General features: G+C 42.6%; 1 protein-coding gene and 1 non-coding gene across 2 annotated transcripts; one reads left to right on the top strand and one right to left on the bottom strand.

Annotated features, from left to right (window-relative positions):
- Window positions 1-449: 449 nt before the first annotated feature.
- POLE4 (DNA polymerase epsilon 4, accessory subunit) lies at window positions 450-10039 on the bottom strand. The gene is made up of 4 exons (XM_043468068.1): window positions 9776-10039; window positions 9085-9169; window positions 8232-8273; window positions 450-754 (listed from the first exon to the last, which is right to left on the bottom strand). Exons 1-4 carry the CDS (start codon window positions 9983-9985, stop codon window positions 741-743), a joined length of 351 nt encoding a protein of 116 aa, XP_043324003.1. The 5' UTR covers window positions 9986-10039; the 3' UTR covers window positions 450-740.
- Window positions 6664-6769, top strand: LOC122442746. Its single transcript, XR_006269740.1, has one exon. It is a non-coding gene; the product is annotated as a U6 spliceosomal RNA (small nuclear RNA).
- Window positions 10040-19607: the final 9568 nt, after the last annotated feature.

Here is a 19607-nt window from a genome sequence, read left to right on the forward strand (position 1 = left end):
CAGCCTGCATCTGGTGGCTCAATGATAGTAAAGAATGAACCTGCCAATGCAGGAGACAAGCTCAGTCCCTGGGTCAGGAAGATCCCCTGGAGAAGGAAATGGCAACCCACTCCAATATTCTTGCCTGGGAAAGCCCATGGACAGAGGAGCCTGGTGGGCTAGAGTTGGACATGCCTTAGCAACTAAATGACAACAAAAGCTATTAAAATATTTTAACTGATTTTATATCTAGGATCACATTTATTTGACCTCTGAAGACCTTAAGTGACATCCCGTAAATTCTGGAGTCACATTTTGCTAATGTGCTTAAAAAAAAAAGAAAATGAACAAATAAATGAAAGACAGGTTTATAATGGCTATCAGGGAAGATCAGAAAGATCTATGGCTAGGCATGGTGGCTCTCCAGTCATGAGGCAAGAGCACAGACAAGTTTATAAAACACACAAAGCTAAAGTTGATCAGAAACCTTTATTTGGTCCTTATCCTTTATTAACCAACCTACACAAACCACTTTCTATATTTCTACCACAAGCAGCTGCATCCAGGCCAGAAATGGAAGACCCAAGTAGTGGAAGACCTTGTAGATTAAAGCTAACAGGCTTATTCAGGCTTAGGTGAACATAGAACAGAAAAAAATGTGTAAGTTCAACATTTCAAAGACTCTTCTTCAAAGCTGAGGCCTGCAGAGGGTCTAGCTGAAGGATGCAGGTACAGGCTCACAAAACTGCCCAGCTCAGCAATCAATCCAAAGTACCTAAAAACACAAAGAACAATGTTTAAAGCAAGGTGCTTCAAGAACTGGATGAATGTAGCAAAATGGGCAAAGTGAAAGATGATTTGGTACTAGCAGTTCTTCTAAGACAAAAATATTAATTTTGAGAAATACCCATCCAAAAAATCCTTGGGGAAAAAACATGTCATTATGAGGGTGGGCAGCTGAGTCTAGACAATTCAAATCAGTGGTGGGAAAAGGGCTAAGAAAAGTTGTGTTACTTAATGAGCATCTGTGGAGACTACACAAGGGGTGAGTGATACAAAATAAGTAAGTTCTCTAAGTAGAGTTTATAATCTTTGAAAAAGATGATAAACAAAATCAGCAGGCTCTCTTCTAAAGAACTAAATGAATTATCTGGGGAACTAGTGTAGCTTCTGAAAATTCTAGCTTCCCACAGTCAAGTTTTCTGCAATTCTGGCCTCTGGAGGCCCCCAACATAACATCTGGTTCCACCTCTACCCACACTAATATAAAATTGCAAGGCAAAAACCACCCTCCATACAGATACATACACAAGTTCCAAAGAGCCTTCTTATTCCCACATTCTAAAATAGAATAAAAATTACAAGGCATCTGAAGAACGCCTATCTAGTAAAAGGAAAGTAAAAAGAATAACTCGGGGAAAGAACATGTAAGGACAACAAAACAAAGAAGGAATACCTCAAATTTTTTAATAGCCTCTGCTTTTGATAATGGGAAGTTCCTGCTGAGATCAAACTGATACAGCTGATTTAAAATATTTTTAAAAAGAAAATCCTTCAGGCATTAAACAGGCCTCATGAAAAGGCAAATCCAAAACCTAGAGAAGGCAAGAACACAAAGAAAACCTAGCCTCCAAAACTGCTTTTACCTCAGGAGAATCTACCAATCCAAAAGAGAGCTGAGAAATTGTGTTGTGATCTGACCAAGGAGATAAAGAGTCAAATATAAGAATGTGCCCAAGTGGAAAGGTTGATAGCCTTTCCAAGTGGAAAGGATAAAGGCTGCCCCCTCTTTAAATCCCCTTTAAAAGCTGGATTTCCAAAAGGCTGCACCCTCAGAGTAAGGCTGAACTAGAATTAAATCAGTCCCCTCACAGACCTGACATCACAGATTATATCAACAGAGTGATCAAGAAATCCTCAAGTCTTGGATTCAAGAAAAAGGTCCTGCACCGATACCTGCCTCTAGGTGTCTTGCAGAAGCAAATAAAAATCTCTGGAGAAAGGTCTCATTATAAAGGCCTCAAGTGATTATCCAACAAATAACTTTTTCAAATACTATGACCAAATACACCAAGATAACTAGGCATATAGGGAAAAAAAGACCATGATACAGTACCAACAAACAATACAAACAGAAAAGTAAGTAAACCAGCCTTAAAAGGCTTTGAATATTAGATTGGACATAGACGATAAACAAGTGCACATACTATGGGTAAGGAAATGAAAGACAAGCTTCAAAACATCTGTAGCAAATATAAATAAAAAATGACAAAAGAGATTTGAAAAGTAATGAAATGGAATTCACAAAAACTAAAAACTACAAAAACAAGAACTGAAACTAATAACTCAAGAGAAAAAGTTTAAAGGAGACAAGACCACAGAAGAGAGAATTATAAACTGTAAAGTCAGGAAAATTACACAGAATACATCATGGAAAGGCAAAATTATGGTTAACTTTTAGCATATGCTTAATGCGAATCCCAGAGAGAAAGCAGAAAGAACAAGAGAAAGGAGAGAGGAAGAGCCTTCTCCAGGAGAGATGAAAGACCTCAATCCATAGATTTAAAAAGCCTAAGCAAACTTAGGAAATTATTCCTGGATAATCAGAGTGAAACTACAGAAAAATCAAAGACAGAGAAAATCTTCAAAACCAGAAAAAGGGGGGGTAATTAGCTTCAAAAGAAATAATACAAGCCCCAAAATGGAAGAATGATCACTTCAACATGCTAAAACAAATAAAGTTCCACCTAAAATTCTATATTCAGCAAAATATCTTTCAATAAAGGAAGTAAATCAGTGAGCCAGAGCAGGTAGGAAAAAAAAAAAACTTTTAAAAAGGTACTTTTAGACCCCCCAAAATACAAAAACGAAAAAGAGTTTGCTACCACCAGACTCTTTATGATTTATTTTGGAAAGAAAATGATCACAAATGGAGGAGCAGAAATTTAACAGGAAAAACGAGCAAAGACAGTATAAATATATGGGTAAATTCATGCATGATTGCCTATATAACATAGCAATAATGCCTTATGTGATGTGACAAAGACAAAATAGGTGACAATAACAGCATGAGTGTGGGATGTGGGACTTGTACATTGAGCTAATGGATTCTAAGATCCTATTTTTTGAGGATAAAGGGAAAAGTATTAACATTAGGCTCTGATAAATTAAGGATGCATGTAGTAACTGGTAGAATAACAAAAAAGAGATTGTAACTCCCAAAATGATAGGGAGAATGCTGAATAAATTATACTTAAAAGGCAAAAAATAGAAAAAACATAAAATAAGGAAAGCACAAAATAAGATGGTACATTTAATCCATATATATCATTAATTACATTAAATTAAATGCTCCACTTAAAGACAAAGACTATAAGCCCATTTCTTTTTTTAAACAATTCACATCATACACACCAAAAATACATCTGCATGTAGAGAAATTCTCCCTGAAAACTAACTGGAGATTGGCAGAAAAACTCCTGTACAACCAAAGCTGTGAGAAAGATCCCCACAGAGTTAGGAAGGGAAGGGAAGAGGTCAGGTCAGGACCTGTACTCCAGGAGTAGATACAGATGATAAGGCAGATCACACGGTTTGGAGCTTCTCCCTGGGTACTGAGCAGTTTGAATCACAACAAGGGCACCCCAGCTCTGGGGCCTAACACAGGGAGGATGAGTCCTTCTTAGCTGGTTTGAAATCCAGGGGGACTGACAGTGTGGTTGTAAAAAAACCTAGACTCCACTCACGACGAATGTACACACACGTGCTTACTCCCAAAACAAGGCAGAAGCAGCAGACTGAAGCCATGACTACCCAGTGCGTGCCCCAGCCCACGTAAAGCGCCTCCTCCAGCCCCGCTTGCTCCACAGTGCGGTTCCACGCTAGGCTGCCACAAAGGCTGCCACAGCTGAGGACAACTCACAGCCGTGGAGGACACAGCCAGCTTGGATCTGGCAGGGCATCTGAACAGAACAAGGGAGCCCATTACTGGTGGTCACAGGGTGCCCAATCAGGAGCGATCTGGAGTTCTGACTGGTGCTGGGGCCACCCCTGCACGCACCCCAGTCCGTGTCAAGCCCCTACTCTGGTCCTCTTGCCCCACAGGACAGCTCTCCACTAGGGCAAAGGCTGTCATTGCTGAGGAACGTGCACAAGTGTGGAGGCCAGGGCAGGCTCAAGCCTAGCACAGCACCCAAACAAGGAAACGTCACCCATTTCCAGGGTTCCCAGCAGCCGGAGCTCACAAGCAGCCTATAGCTCCGACTGATGCCAGGACCATCCAAGCACAGCCCCCAGCCTCCACAGGTGCCCAATTTAGCCCTTCTGGTTCCAGCACTGCACTCCTTTGGAGCAACAGTGCTGATGCCTGGAGGAAGAAAGAACATGCACTCAACATGAACAGAGCCAGGCTGGACCTTCCTCTAAGGGCTTCTGCTCCAGCAATTTGGGACCTGACATCACTCATGATAGGGTAGTGTTGGCAACTGATGAGTGAAGAAGACCCAGGTCACACCTCCCTTTGGGTCTGGCCCCTCCATGTCCAGCCCGACCTTCTACTAAAGTGATAGCTGCCAGCACACTGAGGTAAGGTGTGACTTGTGTTCACTTAAAATCCAACTGTCCCATCAAAGTCACTGAGCACACACAGACCTTAGAGATGCTCCCAAATAAGCACTCCCCTTCAAGACCAGGATGGGTGACTGTTTCATCTAATTTCACAGAGACACAGAAATCTTAAGCAAAATGAATTTCTTTAAAATGAAAGAACAAGAGAAAAAACCCTGAAAGAACAACTAATGAAACAAAAATAAATAATTTACCAGATAAAGAGTTCAAAGTATTAGTAATAAGAATGCTAACTGAACTAGGGAAAAGAATAAATGAATAGTGAAAATTTTAACAAGGATACATTTCTACTAACAGACAACATTCCAAGACTGAATGAGGAAGAAAAGATAATCTGAATAGCTGGACCACCAGTAGTAAAACTGAACCAGTAGTCAAAAAATATGCAGCAAAGAGAAGTCCAGGACCAGACAGCTTCAGAGAAATTCTACCAAACATACAAGCAAGAGCTAATACCTATCCTTCTCAAACTATTCCAAGAAACTGGAGAAGGAAACACTCCCGAATTCATTCTACAGTAAGACCATCATTATTACCCTGATACCAAAATGAGACACACTAAAAAAAAAAAAATTACAGCCCAATACCACTGATGAATATCAACACAAACATTCTCAAAAAATATCAGCAAACCAAATCCAACAATATATTAAAAAGAATCATATGCCACAATCAAGTGGACTCTATTCCAGGGATACAAGGATAGTTCAATATTCACATTAACAAAAGAAAAGATTAAAAACCACATGATCATTTTAATAGATGCAAGAAAAGCATTTAACAAAATCCAACACTCTTTCATGATAAAAAGTCCCACCAATGTTGTTCCTACCAAACTTGCAAAAATAAAACTCTGATAATACCAAGTATTGGTGAGAATGAGGAGCAGTGGGAACTGTCATACACTCCTGGTAGAAATGTGAATCAGGTATACAGGATGTGTGACAGAATCCACAAAAGCAAAAGATACATATTCTATGCTACATTCTCTCATAAGGGAAGGTTCTTAGAAAATACATACACAAACACACATAAACATATTTGCATGAAATACCCAGAAGATTACAAAAGAGATGAAAAACAGTTGCCTGAAAGGAGGGGTCCTATGTAAGAGATTAAAGGACAGAGAGGTTAGAGGAAGACTGTTCATAATACTATTTTTCAACTTCTAAACTCAACCTATTAAGCATGGAAGATTTAATTATGATAAGGAGGTATGTTTTCAGCCTTGACACAAAGTCAGAGCTAGAAGTGAGCTAATAATGGGAAAGGAAGGAATAAGTGCACTAATAGTCCTACCTTACAAAGTGAGTTGTCAACAAAAAATACATATTTTAGTATGCTACATAAATTATAAAGGTAACAGAGGAACTAAAAATAATGATAAAACTACCAAAAACAAAAAAGAGGGAAAGGATTGATGGGGTAGTATAGGTTAACCAAAACTTCATTTATCATCGCTGGAAGTCAAAAGACAACACCTAGAGTTGATAAACCAACAACAAAGCATACTATTCAAAAATATAAGAAACCATCTGAAAAGCTAAAAACAAATAATGACAAGATGAGGGGAAGCAGCTGCATTGCATTGTAAGTCACAAGGTAACTATCTGACTTTTAATCATGGATATATACTGACTCGATTAAAAAAAATAATTCCACTTAGAACATACACATCTAAGGACATAAACTTTCTAAAGTTTATGTTAAACTGTTCTAAAGAACATTTACTTTACCAAGTACAAAATAATATAATACTGACTAAATCCTAGGGGGCTAAAATGACCAGCCAAAAGGAATTACTGAGATTATTGAATCCAAAGATGAAAATGAACACATCCACCACTTATTAAATGGTCATTTATTAAAAATCCAAGCCAAGCATTATGCATGGTATAGGCTAAAGTGGAAAACTTCGTAAGTTCTCTACACTTCTATTCCTAGTACCCTCCAATTTATCATCCTGGCACCACAGGTTGGTACTCTTATGTCTTTAAGACAGAAACTTAAGTAAATTGCTCAACTCTTTGAAACGATGGTAATTAAAAATAAACAGAAGTGCTCACTTCAGCAGCACATTTACTAAAATTTAACAATACAGGGAAGATGAGCATGGCCTCTGAGCAAGGACAACACACAAATTCATGAAGCATTCCATATTTAAAAATAAACAGCTAGTTAGGCTCCAAACATTTCTGATTGAGGAACTGACAGGATGTCAATCACAAGCAGGTGCCCACCTCAGGTAGACAGCCAACAACTTATTTTTAAGATAGGTGAGTATGCAGAAAAGAGGCTTAAAAAAAGATCTACAAATTAAAGAGAATACTCAATAATCTAGGCTTAAAGATAGCCATAGGAATGTATCTTAAAAGACATTTAAAGTAATATATCCATACAGTCAAAGCTACAGTTTTTCCAGTAGTCATGTACAGATGTGAGAGTTGGGCCATAAAGAAGGCTGAGTACCAATGAATTGATGCCTTCAAATTGCGGTGCTAGAGAAGACTCTTGAGAGTCCCTCGGACAGCAAGGAAATCAAACCAGTCAATCTTAAAGAAAATCAACCCTGAATACTCATTGGAAGCACTAGTGCTGAAGCTCCAATACTCCGGCCATCTGAAATGAAGAGCCAACTCACTGGAAAAGACCCTGAGGCTGGAAAGATTGAAGGCAACAGGAGAAGGGGGCGACAGAGGATGAGATGGTTAGATAGCATCACCAACTCAATGGACATGAATTTGAGCAAACTCTAGAAGCGGAGGACAGAGGAGCCTGACATGCTATAGTACATGGGGTCGCAAAGAGTTAGACATGACTTAGTGACTGAGTAACAACAACAACAGAAAGGGCCAGAGATTATAGGGCTGATTACAGTTGCAGAACAGAGTGTAAAAAAAAAAAAAACTGAAATAATTCAAAAAAAGATTTCTGAAAGTGATCAAGGCTTCAGGGAGGTAGAACATCCTGGTATGGTGAAGGTGGGAATGGACTGAAGGTACAGCTTTCACAGAGCTCTTCAGTCAGATTCCATGTAGGAAACAGTAAGCTGATCAGATTGAGGAATTCAGTAGGAGTGAGAGCTCTGAGAAAAGCTAGCTAAAATGAGGAATTGCGAATATTTTCTATCTCTATGATGAGATTTAGTCAGAAAACAGGAGTTAACCTGAAATTCCTAAGGAAAAAGTAACACAGGCCAGAAGAGTATCTCACAGCAACAAAATGATTACTTTACACAGACTGCTGAAGAAGAAACAAGAAGAAGAAACAACCCTTTAAATGTTGACAATCATTTCTGATCTCCAGCATTATGATGAGGGCTAAGACTTATATCTAAGGAGGGCAATCAAAGTAAGAATCAAACTTCTGAATCTACCTAACTCCACTGGGTTCTTCACAGTCCCTCCCATTTTCTATGGTTAAGCAGTTTTCAGCAGGAAGTTCTAATTATTCAAGGGAATTTGAATTAGAATTTGTTTTTCCTATCTTAAATAGGAAACAGGGAGAAAAATTATTCCTACATGAAGAAAAGAAGAACCAGGCCATTCGTTTTATAAGGTTTTGAACTCAGATCATTAGCACAGGAAAGACAGATGGAAATGATTACCTACTAATAGAGAACTCACCTTCCAGAAAAGCAAATTCATCCACAGCTTCTATTGCATTATCTGAAACACAAGGTAAAGGGACATCTGAATAACTTTGGTCAGTTGGGCATCAACCTCTTACAAAAGCACAACCCACACAATGACCAGCATGAGGCTTTATGCAGTGAGTGGATTTAAAAAAATTGCCCCTTGCTCTCTTGAAATCCAAATCTACTCCACCACCAAATCCTACACATCAGCTATCTCTTTACAAGAGTAAGAAAAGGGACTTCCCTGGCCATCCAGTGGTTAATTAAGACTCTGGGCCCCAATGCAAGGGGCAAGGGTTCAATCCCCAGTCAGGGAACTAAAATTTAAAAAAAAACAACAAAAAAACAGTAAGAAAATAAGAAAAGCATGGGTAAATACTGTTCACAAAGGGAAACGTCTTTGCTCTGAAAGTTATCAGAGAAGAGTTTGGCTACATAGCAGGGCAAGTGAGATTAAGGTATATGAGTTTACACAAGTTCTAGTGTTACTAGCTACAAGGCAGAGTAAAAAATCAAACAATTACATGAAAAAAACGTCATGCCTGGTACAACGTGGCAGAAGGTATAAAGGGATCTATATAAGTCAGGTTTGGCAACACCTAGACTCCTTTGGTTCTCTGTCCCAGCACCTCTCCAGCCACCCAAAGCATATAGATTAAAAAAGCAGGGTTTTCTGGCACTGTAGCAGCCCGACAGAAAACATCAGAGGAAGAGACTTGGGGCACCTCTCACCCTATAGTGATGCCATCTCAACTGGCATAAGGGAAAGCCTTGACGGGCCCAGCCCAGCCCAGCCCTCCCTTGTCTGCCTCCAGATTCAAGATACCGCAGTGACACTCTACCCAAATCTCTCCTCTGAAGAGTTTTCCGCTTCCCTTGTTGAGCACAACAGTAGGCATCTTTTGCAATGGTTTCCACAAACAGTTCCTGTGAAGAAAATAAGCAGGAAAAAAACTAAAAAAGTTATAATAAACAAACGAAAATTTGAAAACAAAACAAAAAAAAACCAAAAACAAAGAGAACTGTATGCATAAGTTTCAGTACAATTCTTGTGCGTGTTTCTTTGTGGGGGGTGGGGGGTGTGAAAGGGAGGTTCTCAGGGAAGCTTAAGGTTTTCCCGCACTTCAAGAAGGTCTACTCCCCTTCCCCCTCCCGCAATTGCTCAAGATGCATCCGCCCCTCCCTCACTTGTACATCCACCCCACTCACTCACTTGAGACTCCTACAAGTTCTGTCAGACTAGAGGTGCAAGTTGCAAAGTCGCGTCCAGGCCCTCATGAAGAGGTAGGTGTGTTAGCAAACCAGTACAACTACTGTATCTCTATGTCTTCCCTTCCTAGACTCACCATCTCAGAATCCGCCCTAGCACCTTTCTCACTTCCCAGCCCTCAGAACACCCGGCCCTATGCTCCCGCCGCTCCCCAAACCAGGACCAAAGGATCGCTATGCCCCGCCCTTCGGAAGAGCCCCGAGCCCCGCCCGTCGCCACGCACCGCGGCCCCCCATCCCCGCCCCATTGTGCCCAAGCCGCACCGCGGCGCGTGCCAGAATGAAGATGGCTTCCTGTCCCGCGAGAGTCACGTCGGGGTCCGCCTTCACCAAGGCCTTCACTCGAGCCAGAGGCAGCCTCGAGAGACGAGCTCCGGGCGCACTCGTCGGGGCTGGGGGCTGCGGAGTGGCTGCGTCCCCACCGGTACCCTCCTCCTCCCGGGAAGCCCCGCTTCCAGGCGCCACCGCCGCCATCCCGGCCCCGAGCGTCCTGCGCGCGGCCGCCAACTGTGTGCGCGCAGGCGGCGCCGGCCCCTTTCCCGCGCGCGCTGGAAGCCACGCCCTCTAGGGGCGCGTGACTCCGCCCCTTACGCGTCTGGGCACTGCAGCGAGTTCTAGGCACCTGTCGAGTCTTACTGCACAAGTCTCACATTTTCTGGGGTCTGGGGATCTGTCTTACTGTGCCTTATGACTCTCACGCGCCATCTTGCCTCCTCTGAGAAACTTGATTGTAAAAGTAAATACAGCAATAATAGAAATATATGGGAGAAACTTGAACAAGTTTATATGCTACTGGAGGAGACTAAAATAGAAGCAATAAAAATGTGGGAGGGAAAAGAAAAGTGATGGACAATATTTTAACAATTCTTCCCTCTTTCTGTGATAAAACTTCATAAAGCACACAGAATTTGAACAGTGAAGTTTAAAAATTCGTAACTATAATAGGAGATTAACTATTAAGGTGCAAAGAGAACTGTAAAGAACAGAGGAATTGCATGTATGCTCCCACGCTGAGGTAGAAAACCCAAGGATGAAATGAACACGAAAGAGTACCCCATCCCGCCAGAGCTGCCATCAAGGTCTTGTTTCGGAGGGCGCAGCCGTGACTCCCTGGGCAGCAAAGTCACTTAAGTGCCCCGTGGCTGGACTCATGGGAATTCACCTTCTGAGGTGCTTCGGAAACATGCCTAAGGAGTGGTGCTGCACACTGCTGGCCACTGTGCTCTACAATAACCTGTTCTCAAAAAGGCACAGTGGGACCAAGAAATGCCCCCTTTTGACCTCCAATGCACGCTACTGATATAACATAAAATCATAATCATGTGGCTGAAAGAGAAACCTTCCGACCTAGCCAGCAAGCCATGAAGGTGGATCTGGTACTATGAAGCAATCAGTTGATAATGGCACACCAGTTCAGTCAGTTCAGTCGCTCAGTCATGGCCAACTCTTGGTGACCCCATGCACTGCAGCATGCCAGGCCTCCCTGTCCATCACCAACTCCCAGAGCTTGCTCAAACTCATATCCAGCGAGTCAGTGATGCCATCCAACCATCTGATCCGCTGTCCTCCCCTTCTCCTCCTGCCTTCAATCTTTCCCAGCATCAGGGTCTTTTCCTATGAGTCACTTCTTTGCATCAGGTGACCAAAGTAGTGGAGCTTCATTTTCAGCATCAGTCCCTCCAATGAATATTCAGGACTGATTTCCTTTAGAATTGACTGGTTTGATCTCCTTGCTGTCCAAGGGACTCTCAAGAGTCTTCTCCAGCACCACTTCTCCAGTTTAAAAGCATCAATTCTTGGGCACTCAGTCTTCTTTATGATTCAGTTCTCACATCTGTACATGACACATCAACCCGAGTTAAATCCAATCTTATGTCTATTCTGCACTGACCCTGACGCAGCTGTATGCAGATTGAGAGAACAGCAAAACGTTAACAACGAAAAACAAACTGACTGGTCTTACAAGTCTTATGGTCAGTCTCAAGTGAAAATCAGAGCAGGCAGCAATCCCACCACATTCTGCTCATTTGCCTACTCACCAGATGAGTATTTGACACCTTCTTTTTACTCCTCAAACATATCACCCCTTTGCAATCCCTTGGCTGTCTCTACTGATGACCTCGGTTGCCATTTCACAGAGAAAATAGAAGCACTGAGATTGGAGCTTCTGCCCACTCTCATCTCCACACCTGCTCACCAAACAGTACCTACAGCCAGATACTCTGCCTTCCCAGCTGCTACTAGACTGAAATGTCAGTGCTTCTCTCCAAGGCCATTCCCTCCACCTTTGTCCATTAGGTTTCCAACCCTTCTTGCTTTCTCAAGGAAGTCACTGTGGCATCTCTTCTCTCTCTTCCTCTCAGTCTCTTTCTTTCCCTCTCCTACAGCATCTACTTTTCCTCCTTCTGCTGAACCATTCCTGTTAGTAAGTGCATGCTAAGTCGCTTCAGTCATGTTCAACTCTTTGCGACCCTATGGACTCAAGCCCACCAGACTCCTCTGTCCATGGGATTCTCCAGGCAAGAATACTGGAATGGGTTGCCATGTCCTCCTCCAGGGGATCTTCCCAATGCAGGGATCAAACCCGTGTCTCATGTTTCCTGCATTGGCAGGCAGGTTCATTACCATTAGCACCACCTGGAAAGCCCTCCTATTAGCATACATCTCTACCAAAAAATTTGCTCTTGACCCACATACCCTTCCAACTTCTGCCTCATTTCTTTGCTCTTTGAAGCAAAAGCTCTTTGAAGCAAAATTTTTTATTTGAAAAAAATAAAAAAAAAACCTTTTGCAAACTTATCTATATTCATTATCTCCAATTTATGTTTTTTTGCTCCCTCTTGCACTTATTCCAGTGAAGTATTTAATACTACCATCCACTGAGATTGCATTTTCAAGATCTTCAGTGACCACGGCCACCCCTGGTGTACAGAAACTTGGAAAGATATTTTTTTCAGGGCTCTTGTCTGTCTAAACAATTTGATGTTAAAATGTATTTCAAAAGCCTTGTGAAGTGCTAGTATTCTAAATCAGTGAAGATTTAGGCTCATCAATAGAGGATTTGTTTGTTGTATTAAGAAGGCACATAAAGACTCTTCATAGAGTTCAGGCACCAATTATTCCTGTTGAGGTGCAAGGAAACATCTATTTATCATGTCTAGGCTAATATTATATCTCTTGCAATGAGAAAAAGGCAGCAACACAATAGGAATAACAATTGCTGACAATGTCAGAGCTCTCTGAAACCTGTTTGTATTGAAACAATATGGCTTTGGGTTTGGGGTTTTTGCCCACTGTTTGTGCCTCTGCAGTCCTCTAATACCGTTTATCTAATGCTGGTTGCATCATTACTCATGACGCTGCAAACATAAATTGTGGCACCTATGCATACTCTCTCAGATAGTGTCTACCAAAAAATGCAAGCCTCTCCAAGCTTTATATACATGAAAATATGAATGATAATCCAGTTTCTGATTATATTAAATTTTCTGTTTGGATTTTTATAGTATTAATGTATAACAACGTATCTTCAAATCACCTTTTCTCTTGAATTCTTTAGGCTATAACCACTGCATTTTTAGAATATGATCATTTTCGTGTTGTCTACAGTCCTGCTTTCAAACACACAACCATTAAAAGGGAAGAGAGGTAAGGAGACATGAATGGAGCAAGAAAAACAGTCCCAGTAACACCAGAAATGCCCATTCCTTAGGCATAGCTGAAGACTGACCTGGGAAAGTATACTATCACCGTATCATTTGGAGGCAAGAGAGGACGTTGGTTGGAAGAGCCTGCTGTCATTGCAAAGCAATAGTCTTAAAAGCCCTCAGAGGAGTTATTCACAGTCACCCCTGGAGAACTCATGTGTGATGTGAAGCCTGATGGGGGCGTGGGATGAAAGCTCCCAGTAGCAAGGGGGTATGCAGGGAAGGATGCCTGCCACTGTCCCATGCCTTTGAGAGCTAGAAATCAGAGATGAACTATGGTTGGACACAGATGGGTAAGAGCTGAGGTGGGCACACACATGCAGCTCAGGTCACAATATTGGCATGGATCATCAGCAGCCCAGTGCCCGGTGTCTGATGAGAGTCACCCAAATCAGTGTGTCCGTGCCATTCTGGTGACCCAATCTCACACAAAATCACATCAGCCAGTGGGAGCAGTCCAGTTGTCAGGCTGCTCCCCCAGACCAGGGCCCAGCCCTCAGAGGACCCTGTGGGCACAAATCTTGGGGCGCCCCAAGGCAACAGGTCAACCCTACATGTGGAGTAGAGGTTTGGAGAGTGCCCTCAGGGGCAGAAAACAAGGATTGGGCTCACACAGGCCCCTGTCTAAAGACTGGAGCTGTCATCTGTGCCCAACCTCTGGTCTACTGTGACTAAATGAGCCCTACTGGAAAGAGGTTATCTGATGATAACCCCACTTATATTTTTCCACTTGTACTGTTGCCTAAGCTTCTCTCCAAGGATCCTTATTTTTGTTCTAGACTTGATGTTACCTGTGTTCACTTTAAGGACAAGATAGAAAATTCCTCATTGCCAAGAATTAATTTTTATAGCCTTTGGAGTTACCCAATGATTCATCAGGAAGTTTGTTTTTCCAAAGATGCAATTGAGTCACAGAATTTCCAATCTAGAAGTGATTTGAGATGTTCATAAAATCATAGACATCCAGATATGAAAGAGCTTTAAGGTCGTTCAGATCAATTCTTTATTTCTGAATTCCCTCTTTCTAAACCGCCGCTCTTGGTTTCTATGACATCCAATACCCTAGTTTCCCGCTTTCTCTTTCTAGCCACTCTTTCTCAGCCTCCTTTGTAGGTTACTTTTCCCAGGGCTAAACCTTCATACTATTTTTCTCACTCTAGGTCCCTAAATGAGCTTATCCAGGCCCATGGCTTTAAATACCATCTATGGGCTAAAGATTCCCAAATTTATATTCTAGCCCTACACTCTCCACTATGTTTCAGGCTTGTGTATCCAGCTATCATTGTTCCTTGCCACTGGTATATCTCTCAAATGTCTCAAACTTGAAATGCTTAAAAATAGACTCTAGATTTTACCTTTCACACATATCAGTGAGTTCCCCCCTCCTAGCATTCCAAGCAAATGGTTCTGCTATCCATACAGATGCCAGAGCCTTAAACCCAAGAATCCTTTTTCTTACCTACCTTCTTTTCCTTCAGCCTCATGCCCATTCTGTTAATAAATTCTTTCTATTTTGCTCACCTTTTTTCAAATGCCTCTACTTCTTTTCATCTCCAATGCCAACATTCTTACCCAAGTCATCATCATCTCTCCTCTGGACCATTCCAATAGTGTCCTAACTGGTTTTCCCTATTCTAACGTTGGCTCAATCTATGCTCTGTTTAGCAACTGGAGGATTATTCCAAGGTGTGAATTTGAATCTTCAATCATTTAATGGCTCCCCTGTACCCAGAATAAATTTCAAACTCATATAACTGCTTCATATGGCTTGATCACCTCTGACCTCATCTCATATATGCTGTCTTGCTCACCATGCTCTCTAGCATTGCTGTTCTTTTGTTGCCTTGAACACACCAAGGTTTTCCCACCCTCAGGGCCTTCACATACTAAGACCTCTTCCAGGAATGCTCTCCTAATGATTTCTTCTTTAGGTGATGATTTTAAACACATTTACAAATTCTTAGACTTTAATCTCTTAAAAAGTGGAATCTCATTTTCCCTCCTCTTGCTTCCAATGAATAAAATGCTGCAGAAGTAACTCTGTATAACTTGCTACAACTAGCTTGAAAAAGGTGATAAAGCTTCCAACTTCATTCTCCCTCTTGGGAGGCTTATCCTTGGAATCCAGCCATCATTCAAGCAGCCTCATGGAGAGGCTACAGGAAGGTATTTTTGCTGACTGCCCCAGTTCCAGTCCCTGGCAACAGCCAACGTCAATCACTAGACATGTAAATAAGGAAGACTTCAGGTAAGTCCAGTCCCCATCTCCCAAGCTGCTCCAGTTGATGCTAGGTAGAGTAGAGACATGCTTTACTAACCCCCACCTAAATGACAGATTAGTAAGCAAAACAAGTGCTACCATTGTTTTAAGCCACTAAGTTTTGGGGTGATTTGTTGCATAGCAGTAGATGTCTGGAATACAGCTGAGATTTCCCCTTCTCAGAACTGCTTTCCCTGACTGTCCTATTTAGTGTCTACTGGTTCCATCCAGCACTAATACATGATTAATCATTATTATTAATGCCCAGCCTACTGCTTGGTACACAGGAGGTGCTCAGTGAATATTTCTGGAATGATCTATTAAATGACTGAGTCCTCTTGTCACATTTGAAGTTATCAGTCATTAATAAGATAGAAGCTTATTTAATTATTTGCAGTGTGGTGACATCAAACATCCATTCAGACAGAGGAAAGGGGCTTTACAGAGCTGCTCTTCTGGTGCTGCTGCATGGGGAGGATGGGGAGACGTGATGGCCACCACTCAGGGGCCTAGATAACTGGAAGTCACTGGGGCCTGGGAAAGTAGAGAGGGAGTCCCAAAGACACTAGCCCTGTTAGTGCAGCAGACTGTCTGCCTCATCTGTTATTGAGGAAGCAAGTGACTCCCTTTGTTATCTCATGCACATCTTTCTCAAAGGTGGGCATATTCCCAATTTAGGAAACAGAAGTCAGGTGTATTGAGGCAGGAGAATTTAAGGGAATCATTCTTGCAAGAGATGCTGCACTTTGGCCTAGTTGATCATGACAAACTTGCCAGATGATCAAGTTTCAGGCTGGTTCCTGGGGCTCCTGTTCGTTGCTTTCCACTCTGACTTGTGGTTTCCTTGGTGACAGGACAGCTGCTGGGCAGATGGCAGTTTGGGGGCCACCTGACCAACTTTGAAGCTAACTGACTCTAGCAGTTTTGATTGAAATGAAAAGACTTAGGGCTCCTACTGGCTTTCTTAAATTAAACCTTCCCTCCTGGAGTGAGTTTGTTTATAAATGTTGCATTATATTAGGGGATTTTCCAGTGACAAGAGAGTTTCTTTACCAGACAGGTTGACTAGTTGGGGCTGCTGGCAGAGTTTCTGCAGCTGGGCTTCTCAAAGCAGCCCAGCCAGGCAAGGCTACACCCTCATCTGTTCCCCAAGTGATGCTTCTCAGGAGTGTCTACCAATCAGGTCTCAATAGGAAAACAGAAACCACACCAGTCATTCTGACAGAAAGAATTTAACCTAGACAGGTACTGGAGGCTGAAAAGGCAAAAGAGGATTGTCAAGATAAACACAGAGGCAGTAACTACAGCAGGCGGCTGGGACTGGAGAGCAAAAGAAAGAGCCTGGGGTCCTAATTAATCAGAAGCTTGGCAGAGGGGCCCAGCAGAGCTGGAACCCAGACCTCCAACGAGAGGCAACTGCCTTGTATCTCTGAGGCTGGTGCTGACAGTGTAGAAAAAACAGGAAGACACTGCTTTTCGAAAGAGCTGTCTGCTTTAGTATGCTCAGTGAGGAAGGAGAGAGTCCCTGCTCCTTCCTCCAGCCTTGCTGACAGAGCCTAACCTGGAGTTGGTTGGCCACCAGAATAGTTTGCAGAGTTGTAGCCCCAGTGCCACACAGTAGAGTATAAATGTGTGGGTGTAAGCTGAGAGACGTTGGTTTCATAACCAGCACAGGAGTCTGAACAAAAGGATTAGGGTAGATGACAATATAGAATACCCAGGCCACAAGTATCCACATGTTCTCTTTCACTGGGATGTCACCAATGTTTACTTCTTTGCACATCACAGAGACCTTCTTATATTATCTTATTTAAAGGCACATGATGGTAACATCATACCAAATAGGAAAAGGGGTATGTCAAGGCTGTATATTGTCACCCTGCTTATTTAACTTATATGCAGAGTACATCATGAGAAACGCTGGGCTGGAGGAAGCACAAGCTGGAATCAAGATTGCCGGAAGAAATATCAATAACCTCAGATATGCAGATGACACCACCCTTATGGCAGAAAGTGAAGAAGAACTAAAAAGCCTCTTGATGAAAGTGAAAGAGGAGAGTGAAAAAGTTGGCTTAAAGCTCAACATTCAGAAAACTAAGATCATGGCATCCAGTCCCATCACTTCATGGCAAATAGATGGGGACATAGTGGAAACAGGGGCTGACTTTATTTTTCTGGGCTCCAAAATCACTGCAGATGGTGATTGCAGCCATGAAATTAAAAGATGCTTACTCCTTAGAAGGAAAGTTATGACCAACCTAGATAGCATATTAAAAAGCAGAGACATTACTTTGCCAACAAAGGTCCATCTAGTCAAAGCTATGGTTTTTCCAGTGGTCATGTATGGATGTGAGAGTTGGACTATAAAGAAAGCTGAGTGCCAAACAATTGATGCTTTTGAACTGTGGTGTTGGAGAAGACTCTTGAGAGTCCCTTGGACTGCAAGGAGATCCAACCAGTCCATCCTAAAGGAGATCAGTCCTGGGTGTTCGTTGGAAGGACTGATGCTGAAGCTGAAACTCCAATACTTTGGCCACCTCATACGAAGAGTTGACTCATTGGAAAAGACCCTGATGCTGGGAAAGATTGGGGGCAGGAGGAAAAGGGGACTACAGAGGCTGAGATAGTTGGATGGCATCACGGACTCAATGGACATAAGTGTGAGTAAACTCCAGGAGTTGGTGATGGACAGGGAGGACTGGCATGCTACGGTTCATGGGGTCGCAAAGAGTCGGACACGACTGAGCGACTGAACTGAACTGAGCTGATGGTAACATGGAGAAGCTGCCTATGTGTTCTGGCCCTGAGGAAAGTGGGAGACTGTCCTGGGCCCAGCGTTGGTCTACTTTGCCCTCACTTTGTCCCTGAGCTCCTGCCCTCAGGGCCTAGAACAGCCTGGTGCAGCCTGATCAGTGCTTCTCTCATCTAGCTTATTTCTCTAGATCTGGAAGTTTCCAACTTGTTCCTCAGGAGCAGGTGGGAGGGTCACCAAGCAGGATAGTCACCCTACTCTCCAACCCTGTTTCAGCCAGAATAGCTCCACAGCATTTGTTTGTCACATTTGGTTTCCAAGTCAGTTTACTTTTGAAGAGGAGGTTGTGCATGGAGTAATAGGTGGCAGACCCTTGTCCTAGAGGGAGAGCCTTCCAAAGGCCAGCACCAAGATGCCAACAAGGCTGACTTCCGATAACCTTCCCCTCTGAGATGTCTTCTCTCCCTACCAGCCTTAGGCAGGTATCAGTCCCTGTTCATCCCCTTCAGAGGCCAACCCTCCCCCAGACCTCTTAAGGGTGTCCCTTCAAAGGCATGTTGGTGGATGGTCCACTAAATGCTCAACATTTGGGTGCATGGGTTGCACTCATTTGCAATGTAGGTATAATCTGAGATCTTTTTTTTTGTTCATATGTTGGTTGATGTGTTTTTCTGCAAGAAGTCTTTTAATCCACCCTAGAGGAAGAGAAAGGGTGGAAAGGGGTGACTTGGTAGGAAGGAAGGAATAGTGTATTTCCTTTCCCAAAGGGACCCTGGACCCATACCTGCCACTATGAGAGCATAAACATGGAGACAGTGGCCCACGCTCCCACCTTCTCTTGCCACTCCCACCCCCGCCCAGCAGGCGCTGAAGCAGACCTCAGCCCGCAAGTCTAAATCCTACCCAAAAGCCCACTGCCTTTGGCTACCCCTAACATGTAGCTGAGCTCACCATAGGCAAGACAGATGGGGGATGAGGCTCATGCAGCTCTGGAAGAGGCTGGAGCATTTAAGCAAGAAATTTTGAGTCCCATGTACCCAAATATGGTCTAAATGGAGGGACTGACCTTGTTTGGCTATATAGGCATTTTTGCAAAAAGACAAGGTAGTTGGAACATCAAAAGATTACTGTTACTTAAAATCAGACCCCTCAGGTTAAGGAATTTAGCAAAGATGCAAAAGTCTGGGTTCACTGAAATCATTTATTTTTAGATTCCACATATAAGGGATGTCATATGATATTTCTCTGTCTGACTTACTTCTCTCAGTATGACAGTCTGTAGGTCTATCCAATTGCTGCAAATGGCATGATTTCATTCTTTTTAATGGCTGGGTTAAAAAAGGTTAGGTTGCTTATTTGAGATTTTTCTTGTTTCTT

The sequence above is a fragment of the Cervus canadensis genome, chromosome 5, assembly GCF_019320065.1.
Source record: "Cervus canadensis isolate Bull #8, Minnesota chromosome 5, ASM1932006v1, whole genome shotgun sequence".
In the NCBI taxonomy this organism is placed as follows: Eukaryota; Metazoa; Chordata; class Mammalia; order Artiodactyla; family Cervidae; genus Cervus; species Cervus canadensis.

Bases quoted from the DNA above. Each gene is read 5' to 3' on its own strand.
- POLE4 (XM_043468068.1), bottom strand. From the start codon at position 9,985: ATGGCGGCGGTGGCGCCTGGAAGCGGGGCTTCCCGGGAGGAGGAGGGT. The intron at 9,170-9,775 runs GTGCGGCTTGGG...TTTTCTTCACAG, and splicing joins TCATTCTGGCACGCGCCGCG to GAACTGTTTGTGGAAACCAT. The intron at 8,274-9,084 runs GTAGAGTGTCAC...CTTGTGTTTCAG, and splicing joins TCTTCAGAGGAGAGATTTGG to ATAATGCAATAGAAGCTGTG.